Below are 18,920 nucleotides of genomic sequence, written 5' to 3'. Positions count from 1 at the left end.
TCCCCAAGTCTCGCGGCGCCCGTCCCCAAGCAGGCACGAGGACATTATAACACAGCGGCCCCAAGACATGCCTACGTCGGCAGCACAAAGATTATTCCCATGCCAGCCGGTGATAAACGGCCACACAAATAGAGCTGGGCTTTTTCACAATATTGTGATAAATTCTCCGTTCACAGGAGGACAGCGAACGGCGAGATTCGTCGACGACGGAATCGTCAACACACGTTTCACAAGAAACACCGACGCTTTTCGTTCTTGGTTTTAGCCAAATCAATGATTTTTCCGTTGAGTTTTAATTATTATTTTATGTAAATATTCGACCTTATAGGTTAAGTCCTTTGTGTTTTATCATGACTTTTCAAGGGTAGAATAGTAAGTTTGTTTTTTAAAAAAAAAAAAAAAAAATTTTTTCGGCGGCAAATAATGATATAATTCTGTTTTGAATGACATATTTCGACCCATTCGGATCACGACATATATCGACGGATATTTTCGTCGACAAGTTGTCGGTTTTTTCTATTTTAAATTAATGACATTACCATGAAAGAAACAAAGGACCTTAGCCATTGAAAATTCATACTGTGTTAAATCTAGTACCTGTTTTATCAGTTATGTCAGAAATCTGGAAACTTATTATATTCAAATCATGTACATTTTGGATCCTTGTTAATAACCTATATCTTAATGATAATAGGCTTTTTACGAAAATTTCTTGTGATATAACGTACAATCCAGTATAAAAGCATTATTTTCAATCAGTAAGCGTTTTTTAAACAAGTTTTTATACCAGTGCAAAAACAATACAGTCATCACAGCCTTTTTATATATGTCATAGTCATCCCAATACTTGTAATAACTTATTATGTTCAAGAAAATTAATATAAGTGAAACAACAAGAATGAGTTAGTCATTTATTTTATAAAATTTTTTCATAGTAAAATTTATAGATTTTCTCGAGAAATAATTCGATGTTTTTTCATGACCAGTTTTCCGCGGGTTTCGGTATCAATTTCAGCAATACTTGGAAAGTACATTCTGGAAGTGAAGTGTTGTCTTAGACTAGCTACTTCAGCAGCAACCTTGATATGTTTCTCGTTCGTAAACGACTGTGGGGTGATCCGTTCACGCATCCAATGACACATCCTAAAAACTCATGTTATAACGGCAGTTTTTTAAATCATTACATTTATATTTCATCAGACTAATTAAGATATTACTTCCTTCCCGGCCGTTATAGTTTCTGTTCAGATAATTTATTTATCTCTTTTTCCCTGTAACTAAACGTGGTCTTTAGAAGATAGTTATATGGTTGAATAGTTAAGCCGTGTTTGCCCGTGTGGCTTGACTGTTTGTTCGCCACACCTAGTTGAGGAAACTAGTTTTACCTGCCAAGTAGGGAGTTAGATATATACTGCTCACTAGTACACAGTTAAAATGTCATTCACCGCCAACGAGGAGTTATACAATGCCTTGCAAAGTCGTTTGGATCTTATAAAGGAGGAAATGATCAGTAGGGCTACAAATACTGACAATATCGAGTTAAAGAGGGCACTGACCAGGTGCTTATACCACCATGGTTGGGTGGAGGGTAACCTGCGTCACTGTCGCCCTGTTGCTGAAAGGCCAGCTGCCGCACAGGCTGCCGAGCTGTCCACCATGCTTCAAGATATCAATCGACATGAGGAGGATTATCGTGCCATCTAGACGTGGCACTACGCGAATTATTAACTAGTATCAAAAAATATTTGATTACATTCCTAGTTTAATAAAGTTGTGAACCAGCCTACCTAAATAAATTGTTTATTTCTGTATTCAGAGTAGTTGAATGTGTGTCCGTAGATCTTAAAATTATAATGTTTGTAGCCGTGTGTCATTTTCTAGAGAGTATTTTTTCATTTCATTTCGGAGATTTGTTCACATAGGCGAATAAAATATATTAGTTTTTGTCAATTGGTTTTACACCAAGCAAGGTGATGATGTTTGGTTATTCAAGATCATAATAATTCGACGTCCGCATGTAAGTTGCGTTTTTTCGTATGATTGTTAAAATCCATGAAAAACAAGACATCTTGAAGGTTGGTGGTCTCGTTTGAACACTCTGTTGTGAAGGTTGCGATACGATTCAGCCAATTTTTCCGAAGTTTAAAGTTAGCAAATTTTGCGAATTTCTAGAATCAGAATGGAAAAGACAATATAGAATATAAGAATTCGTCCGGTATGTAAATCAGAATTACCTAAGATTCAAAATTAAGCACGTTTTCGTAAAAAATCGACAAACGAACGTTTCAATTGTACGAATAAGCGTTCAACTGTGAATTTTTATCGAAAATTTTCTATCGAAAATGTGCTTATTTAAGATTGATGAACGAAAATTTGTTAAACGATTCGAATGAAGCACATAAGACAAAGAACTTATTCTGTTCCTATAAATCCTTTAAATTTACCATTCTCGAAACTTCTGGGTTACTTTAGATGGAACAGATTTACTCGTTCCGAGTCTTTCCGCGTTTTATTTCGATCGAGCTTCGGACAATATGACAAAATTGAGTAGGTACACGTTCCAAACGGATTTTTCTGGAATTCAAGCTATGAAATAATAATGTGAGGTTTTCATTGAAGTATTCAAAACGAAAAAGAAAATAACTTTTACGACTAAACAGATGTACAACATGAGAAATAGAAATAATTTAAAAATAAATAAGAATAAAAATTTTAAAAATGTACCGAATCAGTGAAGAATTTTTAAGTGATTTTTTATCAAAAAAATTTATTAATAATTATACAGTTTTGATAATGTTTTTATTTTGTGGCACCTCTGTTTGTGGAGATATGGGCGCAAATGCCGCGTAAATATTTATATCCTACTCTCTCTTAATAATGTTGCCAAACAAGTTTATTTCATGCCAAAATATTACATTAACAAGAGGCAATTTCTCTAACGCCATGAAATGAAGACTATATCTATTTAAAGGAAAGATACACAATATTAAAACAATTTTAAATTTCTTAAGATCAAATTGCATACTTTTGTCCTTCATAATAGAAAAGTGGCAATTTTGTGTAGATATAGGTTGGTAATAATAATAAAGAAAATTACTACGTCAGTACATACAAGGGTTCATGCAATTATTATTAAATAAATATTTTATTTTCTACAGGTGCAGAATATTTAAAAAGAGACACATATTATAATTTAAATACGTATCGAAATTTTACTGCTTGTAAGTTGTTTGACTTTAGTTAGTATCGTTTTATTATAGTTTAAATGCAGACACAACTTTAAAGGTATTTTACACCCCCAGGTCTATCTTATGCTAATTAAACCTTATTTATTTTTGTTATGATTAAGAATTTGAAAAAATCAACAAAAAGAATTTGATTTTAAATTATTGAGTATTAACACTATGTAATTTGTTATATATGATAGTATTAAAACTATGTTTTATGCCATTAGAAATTAATTTAGATATTTCTTTTCAGATGTCGTTGCTAGAGTTATGTCTTGGGTTGATTCTGTTACTTAAGGTTGAAGCTTATGATCACATCAACACTCCTTATTATAAAGTTATTCTTTCTAATGGATATGAGGATGGCCTTGTCGGAGTTCATCTTAAGAATAAGCTTGAACAAGATAAAGCAATGAAAGTAAGATTTTTTTAATACCTTAGAATATTAATTAGGTATGTTGATAACTAACTATATTTTTTTATAATCACCTTATATACAAAACTCTGTTAATATATGTATTTTAAAATATAAGAGTAATACATCAGAAGTTTATTCATGTCTATAACTAGGTACTTAATTTTATTAATTTCAAAATATTTTCTACAATTGATATGTGTAAAATTATGATTAAAATCATCTCCAACAAATTTTAGGATTTTGTTGCGGGACGTTTGGCTGCAGGTGAAATGGGATGTGGAATTGATTTAGAAAATATGACTCCAAAGGTAAGATGGTTTGCTTACGGTTATATAAAAGTTCAATTGACTTATATATTTAATAATAGTAAACCAACAAAGTCTATATATGTCATATATCATATAAAATTATTGATATATTTTAGGAGAAAAAGAAGCGAGAAGCTATGTACAAAGCTCACGGATTTGATGAATATATTAGTGAATACTTGGTATCTTTAAACAGAAGTCTGCCTGACAGAAGAGATGATTATTGTACAAATGAAGGAGCGGTCAAATATTCTGTATCAGAATTACCTAAAACTTCTGTGATAATTATTTTTCATAATGAGGCTTGGTCTACTTTGATAAGGTAAAGAATTTAAAATATTACTTAAATTCTTATGTAAGAGTAACAGAATATGTGTGTGTGTCCTTCTGTCTTTATTAACTGAGAGAACCGAAATGGTTTTTATTTGGAATTCCAGGGAAGGTGTTAATTTCATGGTGCCTCCCTCCCAAGAGGAATCGCCTCTAAATTTTTTTTTTATTTATCCCCTAAACAACCTAAGACAAATCCTTAGATTTGGCTGTTACTGAGACCTCATATATATTGAAAGATTAAGAAGCTGCTTATTTTAGGACAGTCTTTTCCGTTTTGAATCGTTCTCCTGAAGAATTAATTGAAGAAATTATTTTGGTTGATGATGGTAGCACACTAGAGCATCTTGGAGAAAGGTTACAGAAGGTTTGTAATATTTAGCTCTTATTTGTAAAAAGTTCAAATTTGTTGAATATATAGATAGCATTATAAGGCAATTTCATAAATTCGGATTGAGATAATTGGCCCTTAATTAGATTGTTAATCTAAAAAAGTTTGATAAATCAAAACTGACGTTATTGGTTTTCGAATATTTGTATTTTGTTTAAAAATTACTGGATCTTACATTACTGATTCTGAATGTAAGCATTTATGATTGTGGTGCTCTTAATTTTTAACCCAAAGAAGTCAAGGATTGGTTTTTTGGCAATAACTCAAAATCCTGCTATCTTAAAATAAAGGAATAGAAGCATTAATTTCGACTTCAATTGACTGTTTAAGGTACATCTATAAAATATATCCTACTTATTAAATAATATACTTATGACTCGAATATATTAAAGGAAGTTGACACAATGGACAAAGTTAAGCTTTTGCGCATGGAAAAGCGCAGTGGTCTTATGCGAACAAGAATGGCAGGTGTCCATGCTGCCAAGGCTGAGGTTCTCACGTTTTTGGACTCTCACATAGAGGCTACTGTCGGTTGGCTAGAACCATTGCTGGAAAGAATAAAAATGAATCCTAAAACGGCAGCCTGTCCTGTCATTGAAGAAGTTAATGATAAAACATTTCAGTACAGGGTAAGTTTATTAAAATCATAATCGTAAGAATAATTTCACTAAAACGATAAGAAAATCCGACACCCCCTCTCGGAGACAAGTTTTTAAAATATGTCTTTTATTAGTTTCAATACATTTCATTTCATATTAGCATTTTTTTTTAAATGCATGTCATTCGTGTTAAGAACATGTTATAATTATAACAAGACATTTTCATTTTACAAAAAGGATAACACCATCCAAAAGAGCAAAGCTTAACAAATTAAAAAGTCAGAAAAAAGTACATTAGGTAACAAATATAGAATGTCAACTAATTGAATATTTAACATTATTTATAGGGTTGATTAATAATTACGATGAATCTATCCTAAAATTACTTTAATACAAGATACTCAATATAGACATGTTTATAAAATTTGATTCTTTATTATAGAGATGCTCTACTTATAACCTTATACCTAATGGTCCTAGGAATCCGAATTCTAAAAATCAAGTGAAATGGATGACTTTTCCTCATAAGTGTTTTTCAGAAAAGGCAAAAAATTCATGTTTAAAATGGACATACCGACTGCCTGACGTTACTTACAGTTCTGCTACTCGTTCTAAATATACCTAAGGGGGGGGGGGGGGGGGGATTAATGCAACCATCTCGTAATCAATGTATAAATGGCACGTAGAATTCGAATTTCGATCTGAATTTTGCATGAGTAATCCTTGGTAGGTCTTTTTTCCCTAAATCGAACAAAAAGTTGAAAAAGTAAAGGCTGGCAGCTCAGCCGTTTTGCCATTTTTTTTGCTATCTTAAGAGCAAAGAGAGGGGTAGGTTTCTGGTAAAAACCGTAAAACTCGGTAATTTAGCCGGTTTTTGGCTATTATTAGGGCAAAGCTGTCATAAAATAATACAAAAAGAAACATTATTAGATTTCTAGTACCAGTAACTACTGGCTAGAACCGTTTGAAAACGTTTTGGAGCAGCAAAGAATATTATTGGAGATAGGTTTCGTGATGATTTGTCTTGAAAATAAGTCAAAAAATGGCTGAACGGCTGAGCCGCCAGCCGTTAGCCATTACTTTTCCGACTTTTTGTTCGATTCAGTGAAAATAGACCTACGAAGGATTACTCATGTAAATTTCAGTTCGAAATTCGAATTCTAAGTGCCATTTATACATTGATTACGAGATGGTTGCATTAACCCCCCCCCCCCCCCCCTTGTTACAGGAATCAACATTGAAAGTTTGAAATTAATAGGAAAGTGACATGTCTTAAATAACGATCATAGCTATCCTTTACGGAAGTGTGGATAGACCTATCCAAAACGTAGAAAAGCTTCGCTTTAATTAAAAATCATAGAATGAAGAGAAAACATCTGTTACGTTTTAAATAATCATGACGTATACTAAATTTACACGAGTATTAAAACTTAATTTAATATTAAATTTCAAAGTTGTATAATTAAACAAAACATTAGAATAATTCTAGGCACGTTTAGAAAAGCGAAGTTCACTAATACAAAAAAAATAATAAGATAGCATGCAAGGATTGCTTATAGATAGACCAGGGGCTTTTTACAAGAAATTTGAGAAGTAAATTCAGTTTTAGCTTTTATCATTATCATCTCATAAACAACTCTATGGACGGGACGTGCGGAAAGATCTTCAAAAAAAATGTGGATACCTTTTTAATATCTAAAGCCTCAAATTTTATGAAAATTAACTAGCTCAAAGCCATCCCTGGACAAATTAGGGATGGCAATCCGTATCCGGAATCCGCCCAATTTTTAGCCAATTTTGTAATCCGGATCCGGAATCCGTTTTTTAATAGCGGATTCCGGATTCTTAATTGGTAGTCTTAAGTTTTTTCTTTAAACTCCTCCTCTTTGAAGGCAAAGATTTTCATCATTATATATAATATCTTTTAAAATCTGTTTCGATTCTCGGAAGTGAATTATAGAGAACACAAAGAACATTGATTTTTAGGACATATGTAGCACCTAATTTAAAAAAAAAATTTAAAAAATCTTTTTAAAATATTGCTAGAATCTGGAATCCGAATCCGTAATCCGCCACTTTTTTGACGGATTCTTTAAGAATCCGGAATCCGAATCCGGCCCAAAAATTCGACGGATTGCCATCACCAGGACAAATATTAAGCTTCTCTACAGTGGAGAACTCAATCGGTTCTATGTTACTGAATTTTAATTGACAAACAAACAAAAAACATTATTGTTTATTATTACAATAGGATAGTTTTTTAACAAGATTGCACGTAAATTTACATACAACAAACAAAGAAAGTTGACCCATATTCGTCAAAATCTTATTATAAAATTGAGACCAGATTGAGATTATGTAATAATGTAATTTACATAATATTAATTTGAAATATTTATGTTCAGTTTGTGCAACGTGATCTGGAAGGAATATTCTTCTGGAGTCTTGACTTCAGCTGGAGGCCAATCAAGTTGAAAAACTGGGGAGCATATCCCACTCCTGTCATGGCTGGTGGTCTTTTTTCAATCAGGTGCATATCAATTGCATGAAAATTTTTTTAAAAAAATATATTTTATAAATAAAGTTGTAGATTAATGTCTGTAAAAAGTTGGATCTACTGCAGTTCACGGTAAAATATTGCTGGTAAGCAATATTTCCAAAATTCTATGAATTTTAAAGGCTGCTAGCTGCCAAACGGCTGAACGTACAGATCATACCCGCACACCATTTTAAGCGGCATAAGAAGGCCTACAAATAATCTGAAATAGCCAAGATCCAATTATGCACAGGGAAAGCTTCACTGAAGAAAAAACGCGTAAAATAGGTATTTTTCGCGCATTTCTCTGCACTTCGAGATAATTAAATTATGCATTATTGATTTATGGCTATTCCAGATTATTTGTAGGCCTTCTTATGCCGCTTAAAACTGTGTGCGGGCATGTTCTGTACGTTCGGCCGTTTGGCAGCAAGCAGCCTTTGAAATTCATAGATTTTTGGAAATATTGCTTACCAGCAATATTTTACCGTGAACTGCAGTAGATCCAAAAAGTTTATACATATCCAGTTGACGCACTGCAGATATAAAATTCCTAATTTAGAATTAAAGTTTTGCTTCACATTTTTCACAGCTTTTTAATAAATATAGTATCTAAATAAAGAGTTTACTAGATATTTAAAAAAAAATATTAGTCTATCTAAAATATGTCCATATTTTATATTATCCAACGTTGATTTCTCTTTTTTATTAGAAAAGATTGGTTCGCTGAACTAGGCTATTATGACGATGGCATGGAGGTCTGGGGTGGAGAACAGCTGGAGTTATCGTTCAAAATTTGGATGTGTGGAGGCAGTATCGAAATAGTTCCATGTTCCAGAGTTGGCCACATATTTAGATCCTTCAGCCCGTACAAGTGGCGGACAGATCTCAAGATTCCTGAATATAACTACAAGCGTGTAGCTGATGTCTGGATGGATGAATATAAATTTCTCTACTTTGACCGTTTGGGCTTGACCGGGGCCAGTCAAGAGGATAATATTGGATATTATGGCAAAGTGGATGAACGCAAAAAATTGCGCGAATCAATGCAATGTAAAGATTTTGCTTGGTATCTCAAGAATCATGTCCCCCACCTTAGCAATAGTTTCATCATTGGTGCAGGTGAGATTAGTAATCCTCACCACAAGTTTTGCCTGGACCAGAATGATCACGAGAATCATGTTGGATATCCAGTTCTTGTGTTTGATTGTACTGGCCACAAGGGCAACCAGTATTGGTACTACACATCAGACGGCTTAATCAAGCGGGATAACTTGTGTGTTGGCAAAAAGCGGCCAGATTCTAAGAACGAGAACGACATCCAGCTGGTGAAGTGTGAGGACGCAACTGCAGATATTTGGGGGTATGATCCGCGCGACGCCAATCTCCATCACTTGGACAGTGACCTGTGCCTGAAGGTGACAAGGTCGCCGCTCAAGCTTTGGCTTGTCAAGTGCAACAGGGCAGACACAGAGCAGAAATGGTATTTTACACATTATGCAGAGGAGGGTATTCCACCACATACAGAAGAGGAATATGAAATACTTGATGATGACAGTAATATTCATATAGAGCTTTAGATGACCACAATGAACAAGTTTATAGAATATAAATTAGATTTATTATTTTATAATATAGCTTAAGAGTTTTGCCAAAGTGCCTTGAATATTTTATAAGAAAATATGACATATATTGTTTGTTTTAACATGTGTTCAATCAAGGAAAATGTGCCTAATCTTATTTCGCTATGAAATCTCAACCGTGCTTTTAATGAAGATTTGAATTTTTTTTCTTCACATTCTTTTTAAAATTTATAAAATATCTTAACTTCAGTTCATTACCTATGGTTATTGAAGTTTGCTAGTTTCTTAGTAACTGCGTGTATTTTTTTAACATTTACAAATGGACCTATACGAAAAGATGAATGATTTTCGATGCTTTAACATACTTATTCCTGGTGTGAACTTATAACCCCCCACCCCTTAGTTTAAATTAAATTAAAATGGGGGGGGGGGGGTTAGTTTTTCGTATGTTTGGTTATTTCTATGTCAGGTTAGGTTATATTGAGAACTGGGTAGACATGCAGGTAAAGCCCCCCCCCCCGCAGGGTAAGGGTCCTTCGAAAAGGTTAGGCATCGGAAAAAAAACCTTCTTAAAAATCAGTGCTTAACAGGCAATTTGTGTAAAAGCACCTTTTTTTTAAAGACAAAACCAACATTACTGTATATCTATTGGGCATTAACCGTACATGGCATTGCCTATCCCTTCGTGGCACCTACAAATTCACCATTATCTTACCTAACCTTATGATTGGATTTAGGAGCTAATTCATGCATAAACATTGGAAGATGCTATTTATTATTGTAATGTATTATTTGTTTTATTTTATACCTACTTTATTATTTATCGAGTGCCATTATACATTAGTATACAGTTCTTTACCTATAATTTGCATAATAAAATAAGTTTCTATTGAATTTATAGCTATTTTTGCAAATTGCTTATCTTAAGGAGGCCTTACATCAAATGAATTATAAATTTTACACTGTGATTTCAATGGTTAATGTTTATGAATACCTACCATGTTAAAGTTTAAACAGTCCACGAATTCTGTGATAGATATTTTGTTATTATTTATTTCATGTTAAGTTTCAATTGTACAGATTGGATTTTTTACAATAAGGAAAAAAAACATTTTCACTTAATCTTACTGTGTGATAATACCATTTGCATTTTTTGTTCTTATATTTGTTTTTATAAATGTGTTTTATTGTTTTCCAGACATGTCCTTATTGTTTACTAATGACAAGCATGAACTACCAAGTGATCCTCCTCTGCACCCGCTAGCCCCTCCCGACTCGGGGACTAAGACGATACCACCGATGCTTATTTCCCCGCTGGCCCCGCCTGACAACGTGATGGCGGTACCACTAAATCCTACAAGTGTGTATCAGCACCATATGAGTGCAGCTACTAGCAATGTTAATAGTAATAATAATGCAAATGTATCCACCACAATATTCACCCAGCCTTCCAATAATTCTCAACAGGTAGGATTTTAAATTCAGGGTGTGGGATTTTAATAGAAATCAAATGATTGGCGAAACAAACTTTTTGGAGAGAAGCAGGGATCTTTAAGGGAAAAGTACGTCTCTCATAATTCTACAAAATTGTTATCTTATCTAGATTAATTATAAAATTGATTTACATGATATATGATAATAGTTGGAGTTCTGGCATAAACAATTTTGTGTTTTTTTTTAAGACGGACGGATCTCGAAGTGCGTTTAGATCATTGGGATCAGACAAGAACTCTTCTGTTGGTATCAAACCAGTGTTGCCAGAAATGAGTCCACAAATTGGCAGGCGAACCGATCAAAATAGTCAGGTAAAAGGGTTTTGTAACTGAAATATAAAAGGGGGGGGGGGGTAATGCAACCATCTCGTAATCAAATATTAAATGGCACTTAGAATTCGAATTTCGATCTGAAATTTTTCATGAGTAATCCTTGGTAGGTCTTTTTTCCCTAAATCGAATAAAAAGTTGGAAAAGTAACGGCTGGCGGCTCAGCCGTTTAGTCGTCTTTTGCCTATTTTCAGGGCAAATTCATCATTAATTACATAGGAATCAACTTTTTAAAACATATTTTTGGTTTAATTCATGTTAAATGATAGCAACAACCATTTTTTAAATTTCTAGTACCAACAGCTACCGGCTAGAACCGTTTGAGCGACAAAAAGTATTATGTGGAGATAGGTTTCGTGACTAATTTGCTCTTAAGATAGCCCAAAAATGGCAGAACGGCTGAGTCGCCAGCCGTTAGCCGTTACTTTTCCAACTTTTTGTTCGATTTAGCGAAAATAGACCTACCAAGGATTATTCATGCAAAATTTCAGATTGAAATTCGAATTCTCAGTGCCATTTTATCATTGATTACGAGATGGTTGCATTAACCCCCCTCCCCCCTTATTTAACTAATAATTTTAAAAGAATAAAGATAAAAATGAGTTTTATCTTTTCAATATTAATAAAAGATTTTTTGTCACTTTTCCCTAAAATGTATGTTTGTAATCTGTCCTCCTTAATTTTCATAATCCTAAGTTTATTGCATTAACAAGATTGGAAGATTATGAAAACAGATCATTTGCATTACACATTTCCCGTGAATTGTTATGATTGCTAGGATTGAGACCTTGAAAAAGTTCTAGGTTTTATAGGAAGACATTTTTTTTGTATAGGAGGAATCAACCCGCAGTGCATTTAGACCGGTTGGTGGTGCAACATCAATAACTTCCCCCGCTGTGAAGCCTGGCGTAGTACCCCTTGTCCTAGACCGTAGTCCCCTTGTGTCCAGGCGTCTAGACATGACAACAACTAGCAGTGATCAGGATACAGTGTCCCCGACACCTAGCAGCACGGCAAGTGAGTCACAGCCAGCCACACCCGCTATTCAAGAACCCTTTACTTGGCCCACACACAACAGCGAAGAAAACAGGTACTTTTTAAATTATCACTAGCGGTTGTGCGTCTAGAAGCTAGGGGCTCTGAATTCGACGGTGAGATGGAGGCTAGAAAATATCTTAAACCATCCATAGACTATCTTTTTAAAAATTAGCCTAAAACCATTAAAGGAGCAATGTGAAAATTACCTTATTTAGAGAACTAACGGTTGCGCTTCTACAATCTAGGGGCTTTGTAAGTGACAGAGAAATATAAATATCCCAAGACCATCTTAGGCTTAAAACTAAAAATAAAATAGCACCAAACCATCCCAAAGGAGAACTGAATTTGAATCTTAAGCTACAAACAAAAAAACTTAAGTACCTTCTACTTCTGTTAGTTTTTTAGGAAACTAACAAAAATACCCTTGCAGCACATTAAAAAAATATTTTTTGCACAGGCAACTACTGGGAACGGAGGAGGAGAGTTCTGACCGGCAGAGCAGCGATGACGAGGAGGAGAAGAATGTGTGGCTCATCACACAGGAACAGATGAGCTACTACACAACACAGTTCCGCTCTATGCAGCCTAATCTCATTGGAGTTATACCTGGAACACAGGTTTATACTTTTTTTTTGGGTTTAAAACAAGGCAAAAAACCTCTAATAGCCAGTGGATTTATTGATTTCCTGATTATTGATTTTTTGTTTTTGATAATAATGCTTTGGTTATTTTTTAAGAAGGTACCAATTTTTCAGAAATAAAAAAGCCTTGTTGATCTAGTCTCACGACAGTTTTGAGCTACTTTAATTATAGTAATAATATTTTTTTTATGGAAATAATGAGTTATTGGTAGTTTGATGTCAATCTGTCAATTTTTAATTATTTTTGTCATCTTCATTGCAATGCTAAACTGTTTTAATAAATAATATTTATTTAAGGCGAAGGAGTTCTTTGAAAAGTCACGCTTACCAATCCAAGAGCTGCGTAAAATCTGGCAGCTGTCAGATGTTACCAAGGACGGATGCTTGAGCCTGGAGGAATTTCTAACTGCTATGCACCTTGTTGTTCTTAGACGTAATGATATTTCGCTGCCCGACGAATTGCCTCCATGTCTAAATCCTCTAAATTTAAAACACAAGGTATTATCAAATATGAATTTTTTTCTTCAGGTTTTTAGTCTTTAGTTCAAGGATTTGTTGGACTAAGCTAAAATAATACATAAGCTTTTTCATTTTTAAAAGATATTTTAAGTCTAAGGAAATTTATTTCTTTCCAACCTTTTCACATTCCAGCATGGATGCATATATTTTCAACCAAATTATATCGTGCCCACCCCCCCATGGGGGAGGGGTAAATATGGAATATGGTAGAAAATATTCTCCCTATCCTACCAGAATAAATAATAATCATAAATAGGACAAAATATAAAGTTTTAGTATAATTTAGTTAAACAGATAAAGTCGTTAGCAAAACAGTTTTTTTACCAGCTACAAGGTTTTGGGTATTTTTGTAAGAAAAAAATACTACCTAAATATATACCTAGGACACAAAATAAACATTAATTTTATTTATTCGCGCATAATATTTTTTTAACCAATAGAAACATTTATTTGTTTAATTTAGGTAGTAGACAGGCATAACAAAGATCTGTACGATGTGAGCAACCAAAGAACCCACACCATTCTTGACACGTCAGCTGCCAACGATTCCCTAGAACTATCTCCCACGTCCTCTCGCAACGGCGTGTCTAACGCTGGCGGCAGTGGGGGAAGCGCTGGCGGCGGCCGGGCCGCACTTGATTCAACCGCCGACTCTGTTGTCAGTCCCGAGTCAATAATTTCGTCTCCTGGAGGCCGGCCAAAGCCTGTCAAGTTTGATTTTAACGCTGTGGATCCCAGCAAAGATCCCAGTATTGCTGTGCCCATTCCTCACCGAGCATCTCCCGAGAGTCCAATATTACAAACCAGTGACGAGGATACACCTCAAACAATGGGCATCCAGCCCTTTCAAAAAGTAAGATATTTTTGATCATGTGTAGACAACGTATAGAAAATATGAGAGTTATCTTCCCTATCATTATTGGGGTTTTTATCATTTGTTAGGTTATACTGTGTAAAGGATAGCTCAGGAGTCCGCATGGTTAGTAAATAATACAAGTCCTCACCAACCACTTAATTTAAGTTTATTTTTTTTTTTGGGGGGGGGGGTTGGCTTTGCTCGCCAGTTACTTTGAGGAAAAGCCACACATTTTCTTATAAAGATGGATAATATCATTATGTAATAAAAGCAAACAGTAAATATTCTTTCTTTTGAGTACATTATTGCTAACAATATGTTGATATTATTGCGATGGTAGTCTTTATAATGAAAACTCCCTTTTAGTAGGTAGGTAAAAAATGCATTTAAACAATTTTGTTAAAATTTTCATGAAAGTGCACTGACTTGCAAACATTGAAACCAAATAATCATTACTTAATGTAAGGGATAGTTCCACGTAAACCATTTGGACCTTAAATTAATATAAGATTTTTGTTAAAATCTGCATTTATACTGCAAATATTAAAAATAATTTTATTTATACCGTTAAATTCAAATATCAAGATTAATATATGAATCTTGTTTTTGAGATGTTCTATGTATTTCTACAAATCTGCATTAAATTAAGCTTGGTGTGGCCTGGTTACTTATTGATTTTGCTGCATGAAATATAAAAGTTATATCCTATTCTTGTCATTTAAGTTGCACACGTAATGGTAAAAGTTTATTTTCTTCAAAACCTTTATATTTAAACTAAATGATCATATTCTACTAAATCTTTTTAAGATTCAATTCTCTCAGTATCCTGTCTCGTTTATTACACTTCATGGAACTATCCATTTTTCAATGCACAATTGCATAACCACAGTTAATATTATTTCAGCCCGGTAAACATAGAGTATTATATGAACAACTACGCAACCAGGAGGATAGCGGGGGGAGGCAGGCAGGTGGGGCCAGGGGGGCTGGTGGGGGCACAAGCAGGGGAGGCGGGGGTTCACGCAATCGGTCCTGGAGCACAGACTCGAGTTCCAGTAGTGATGATGCTACGGACAAAGATGATTTGGTTCAACCTTTGTCATCCTCACCTCTATCAAGAATCACTGGTTAGTTATTAATTATAATTTAAATTTTTTCTAAATCGAGCAAGCATATGTCCATGTTTCTTTTATTTGTGTTCGTTTTAATGACAATGAAGTTTGATATCAAATCATCATATACTTTAAAGATATAACTTAAGTAAATTTTAAAGTTATTCAAATGAATAAAAATCATAAGTTGAGATTTTGGATATTCCTAGGTCCAGTGAGCCTTCCTTATATCCAGTCAGAACCCATACCCGCCACAACAACGACCAGGGGACCCTTGGCATTACAGAAGAAAGAGGGTGTACCTCCCTCGCCTCCCCCACGTCCTGGCAAGACCCATGCCCGGTCATCTTCCCTTGACCTGGCCCAGCTGAACAAGAAGATGCCAGGCCTGCCGTCCTTGTTGTCAAGAACAGATACATCCAGTAGAAGAATAGTGGATAGTACAGAGGAGCTCGAACATACAGGTAGAAACCAATAGGTCTTCAAACTCCAAATTTTATGGTTATACCATTTTGGTTAGGTTTTGGGAGGGAAATGGGTTTTTGGATAGAAGTTAAATAACAAATAATTTTTTCGCTTTAATAATATTTTTACCATATGATAATTTCAAAATCTAATAAATATTTTACTTTTTAGTTCGAGATTACAAAGAGATTTCTGCTAACATCCATAAATATAAAGAAAGTGTTGCCCTATTAAAAAGGTAATTTTATTTGAGATAATGTTGCAATATGAAATTTTCTTAATTAATTTTTTGTTTATTTTTTATTGTTGTAACTTTTGGTAACTTTGTCAAAGGCTTGTACCTAAAAACTTTTAAAAATATAATTGTTAATCTTTTCTTTCGTCCATATTTTAACGTACCACCTTTTTTCCCTTTTCTATTACTAATTTTAGCGTTTCTAATGATCATTCTGTTTTGCCAAGATATTTGCCCATCTCGCATATCACACACACTCAAACACAATATTAAACATGCCCACATGGAGATTAATACAAAATGACAAATTATGATTATTATACTTCTGTCCTTATATCACTTTTTGTACTTCTGCCCAAATGATTCTTAATTGCTCCAAATGTAACCGTCTATCCAACAGGAAATTAGTTGCAATTGGACATAATCGTTCGGGTCAATTGATTGCTAAATAAAACGGGGTGTTTTTAAAATAAATATGTAGGAGGCATTTTCTAAGTTAAGCATTTTCTGAGATAGGCGTTTTCTGGGATAGGCGTTTTTTTTGAGTTAACCCAATCGTTCTTTTTGTAACAGGACAGTGACAGAGTTGAGTCAAGAGGTATCTGACACAATGGAGGAAAGGGTTGTGTTGGAATATCAGCTGGAGCAACTCAAATCCTTCGGCAACCAGGACTAAACCAAACCAGTCAACAAATCAAACCAGACAATTTTATTTATGTCCAAAATTAATTAAAGATCTGTTTATTATATCATTGTTGTCATATGATTTTAAATGAAATGTGTATATGAGAATAATTCTCATTATTGCAATATATTTAAAGTTTAGGATTGTACCAGAATTATTACAAAATAATTTCCTTTTTATTTTTAAAAACATTTACAACAACCAATTTAAAAGGATAGTTGCATAAAGTGCTTTTCAGAAAATGATTTCAAGCATAAGTTACAAGTATCAACCATCGAACATATATAATTTTGTATTACAATAAATAACAAATCATGAGACATCACTAAATAAGTCGTCATGCTGTTTTTGTGAAAATAAACACCTTTATAAATTGCACATATCACAAGAACACGATATTCAAGTATGATATTTTTAAAACTACGTGGTAGAAAATTAAAATTCTTTCAAATACATATGTGCTCTATGAAAATTGTTTAAACTATTGAACAGGAAAAAAAATGCAGTTTACTAAATTCAATTTTAAATGCATTTCATGCAACTTCCCTTTTTTTGTTTCACATTCATGAGTGCGCTATTTAGTATTAACTATACGAGCAATATAAATAAAGAATTTATCCAAAAGAGGGTGCAGTGATGGTTTAATGAATCTAATATTACTTAACCAATGCAGTCTTAATAATTACACCAAGAATATTACCATTCGACAGTATTTTTTTTTAATTATCTGCAATAAAACACGTGACTTAATAGCCTTTATTTTTTTCAAAAAGATTTATAAGAACACATTTTTTTCTAATTTCCTCTCCAATAAAAAGATATATAAGAACTTAAAGTCCCAAGGTCCTAATTTTTGCATGTTTTAACTAAAAACAAATGTTTTCTAGTTTAATTTAACACAATCCAAATAATATTATATTTTTTAGAATATATGTTCAAACAATTATGCTTTACTTATGTACCAAATTAGTACTTTAATTAATTAGATATTTAAAACAACTTTATTTTACCAATTATAAGAAAGAGTTAATTTTCTTTTTTCCTAATTTTAAACTGAATAAGATTGAATTGTTGTAAAAACTTGTCTGAAAACTAGGTTGTATTTATTTTATTTGCTCTTCTATACTTTTTATGCATATTTAAAAAATATTATAGAACAATTTCAAAGGTTGCAAATGTTTTTTATTTAGTTCACTTACTTAGATATATCGCACAAGACGTAAAAAATAAAATCTACATATGAAACCGGCCTTTTTATTGAATAAAAACTACTTTATCATTCCTTACATTTATTTTTATATTTTTGTCACAAAGTAATCGAAATTGCAATTTATTGAGTGTTTTTAATTTTTAATAATTATAATTATGTATAATTTGATTTTTTAAAACTGTAAAATAACTATTTGCATTCATATTGTGCTTTTTGAGATTTCAAGTGTATTTTGGTATATCATGATAAGTTAATTACTGGATCCCAATTCAACAATTTGGAAGTTAACTGATTAAATTAATTATATTTTTTTTGTTACAATACATCATGTTGATTTTTATTTATATAAAGGTACCTAGTTATTTTTCATAAATTAGGTCGGAATTTTTAACAACTTTAAGAGCATAATAATAGCATCAGATGATCACCAAAATTGAAATTGGACTTTTTTCATGTTTTAGATATACATTCGGAGTTTAATTAAGACAAGTAAGTCAAATTAGCTTTAAGTTCACTTTATTTTCTTATTAAACATTTTCAATGAAAACGTATTTTAGATTTTCTATGTAATTTTTTTGATAAGAAACCTAAGAAAACTTTTTCTGAAAATTTAATAAATTCTGAGACAATTTATGAAAAATTTATCTTGTTACTAATATTAAAATTATGAACTAACCATATGTAAAATGATACAATAGTATGTAATCATAGCTCTTAAAAGCCTTTTTGATTATGATATGATAATTATATCTCGTAATAATGATAGTTTACCAAATTATTAATTACTTAACCTAAAGTAATTAAAGCTAAAAATATTTTGTATTATAAATTTTATACTAATAATTGTAATTGAGCTTTTCTGCTAAAAATTTACCCATTTTAAAAATAAAATCAAGTAAAGGGGCAGGCATAAAGTGTCAAAAATTTACTTTTTTATTAATGAT

The 18,920-nt window shown here is 32.8% G+C and overlaps 2 protein-coding genes across 3 annotated transcripts; both read left to right on the top strand.

The window, feature by feature from the left end:
- The first annotated feature begins 3,124 nt into the window (after window positions 1-3,124).
- Window positions 3,125-10,590, top strand: LOC145315857 (polypeptide N-acetylgalactosaminyltransferase 5-like). Of its 2 annotated transcripts, none has more exons than XM_080155986.1 (9): window positions 3,125-3,221; window positions 3,481-3,645; window positions 3,882-3,953; window positions 4,070-4,275; window positions 4,545-4,650; window positions 5,067-5,303; window positions 7,679-7,803; window positions 8,522-9,766; window positions 10,130-10,590. In XM_080155986.1, the coding sequence occupies exons 2-8, from the start codon at window positions 3,481-3,483 to the stop codon at window positions 9,387-9,389; spliced, it is 1,779 nt and encodes a 592-aa protein (XP_080012112.1). In that variant the 5' UTR covers window positions 3,125-3,221; the 3' UTR covers window positions 9,390-9,766; window positions 10,130-10,590. The 2 variants fall into 2 exon arrangements, with proteins under 2 accessions (XP_080012112.1, XP_080012111.1); XM_080155985.1 differs by having other exon boundaries at window positions 3,163-3,285.
- Reps (RALBP1 associated Eps domain containing) lies at window positions 10,585-18,867 on the top strand. The gene is made up of 10 exons (XM_080155984.1): window positions 10,585-10,859; window positions 11,075-11,197; window positions 12,049-12,305; window positions 12,711-12,870; window positions 13,192-13,392; window positions 13,877-14,266; window positions 15,174-15,396; window positions 15,591-15,845; window positions 16,018-16,084; window positions 16,655-18,867. The coding sequence occupies exons 1-10, from the start codon at window positions 10,593-10,595 to the stop codon at window positions 16,755-16,757; spliced, it is 2,046 nt and encodes a 681-aa protein (XP_080012110.1). The 5' UTR covers window positions 10,585-10,592; the 3' UTR covers window positions 16,758-18,867.
- Window positions 18,868-18,920: the final 53 nt, after the last annotated feature.

The sequence above is a fragment of the Acartia tonsa genome, chromosome 4 (assembly GCF_053477335.1).
Source record: "Acartia tonsa isolate MP-2025a chromosome 4, ASM5347733v1, whole genome shotgun sequence".
Lineage (NCBI taxonomy): Eukaryota > Metazoa > Arthropoda > Copepoda > Calanoida > Acartiidae > Acartia > Acartia tonsa.
This window is presented reverse-complemented; position numbering and strand designations above follow the sequence as displayed.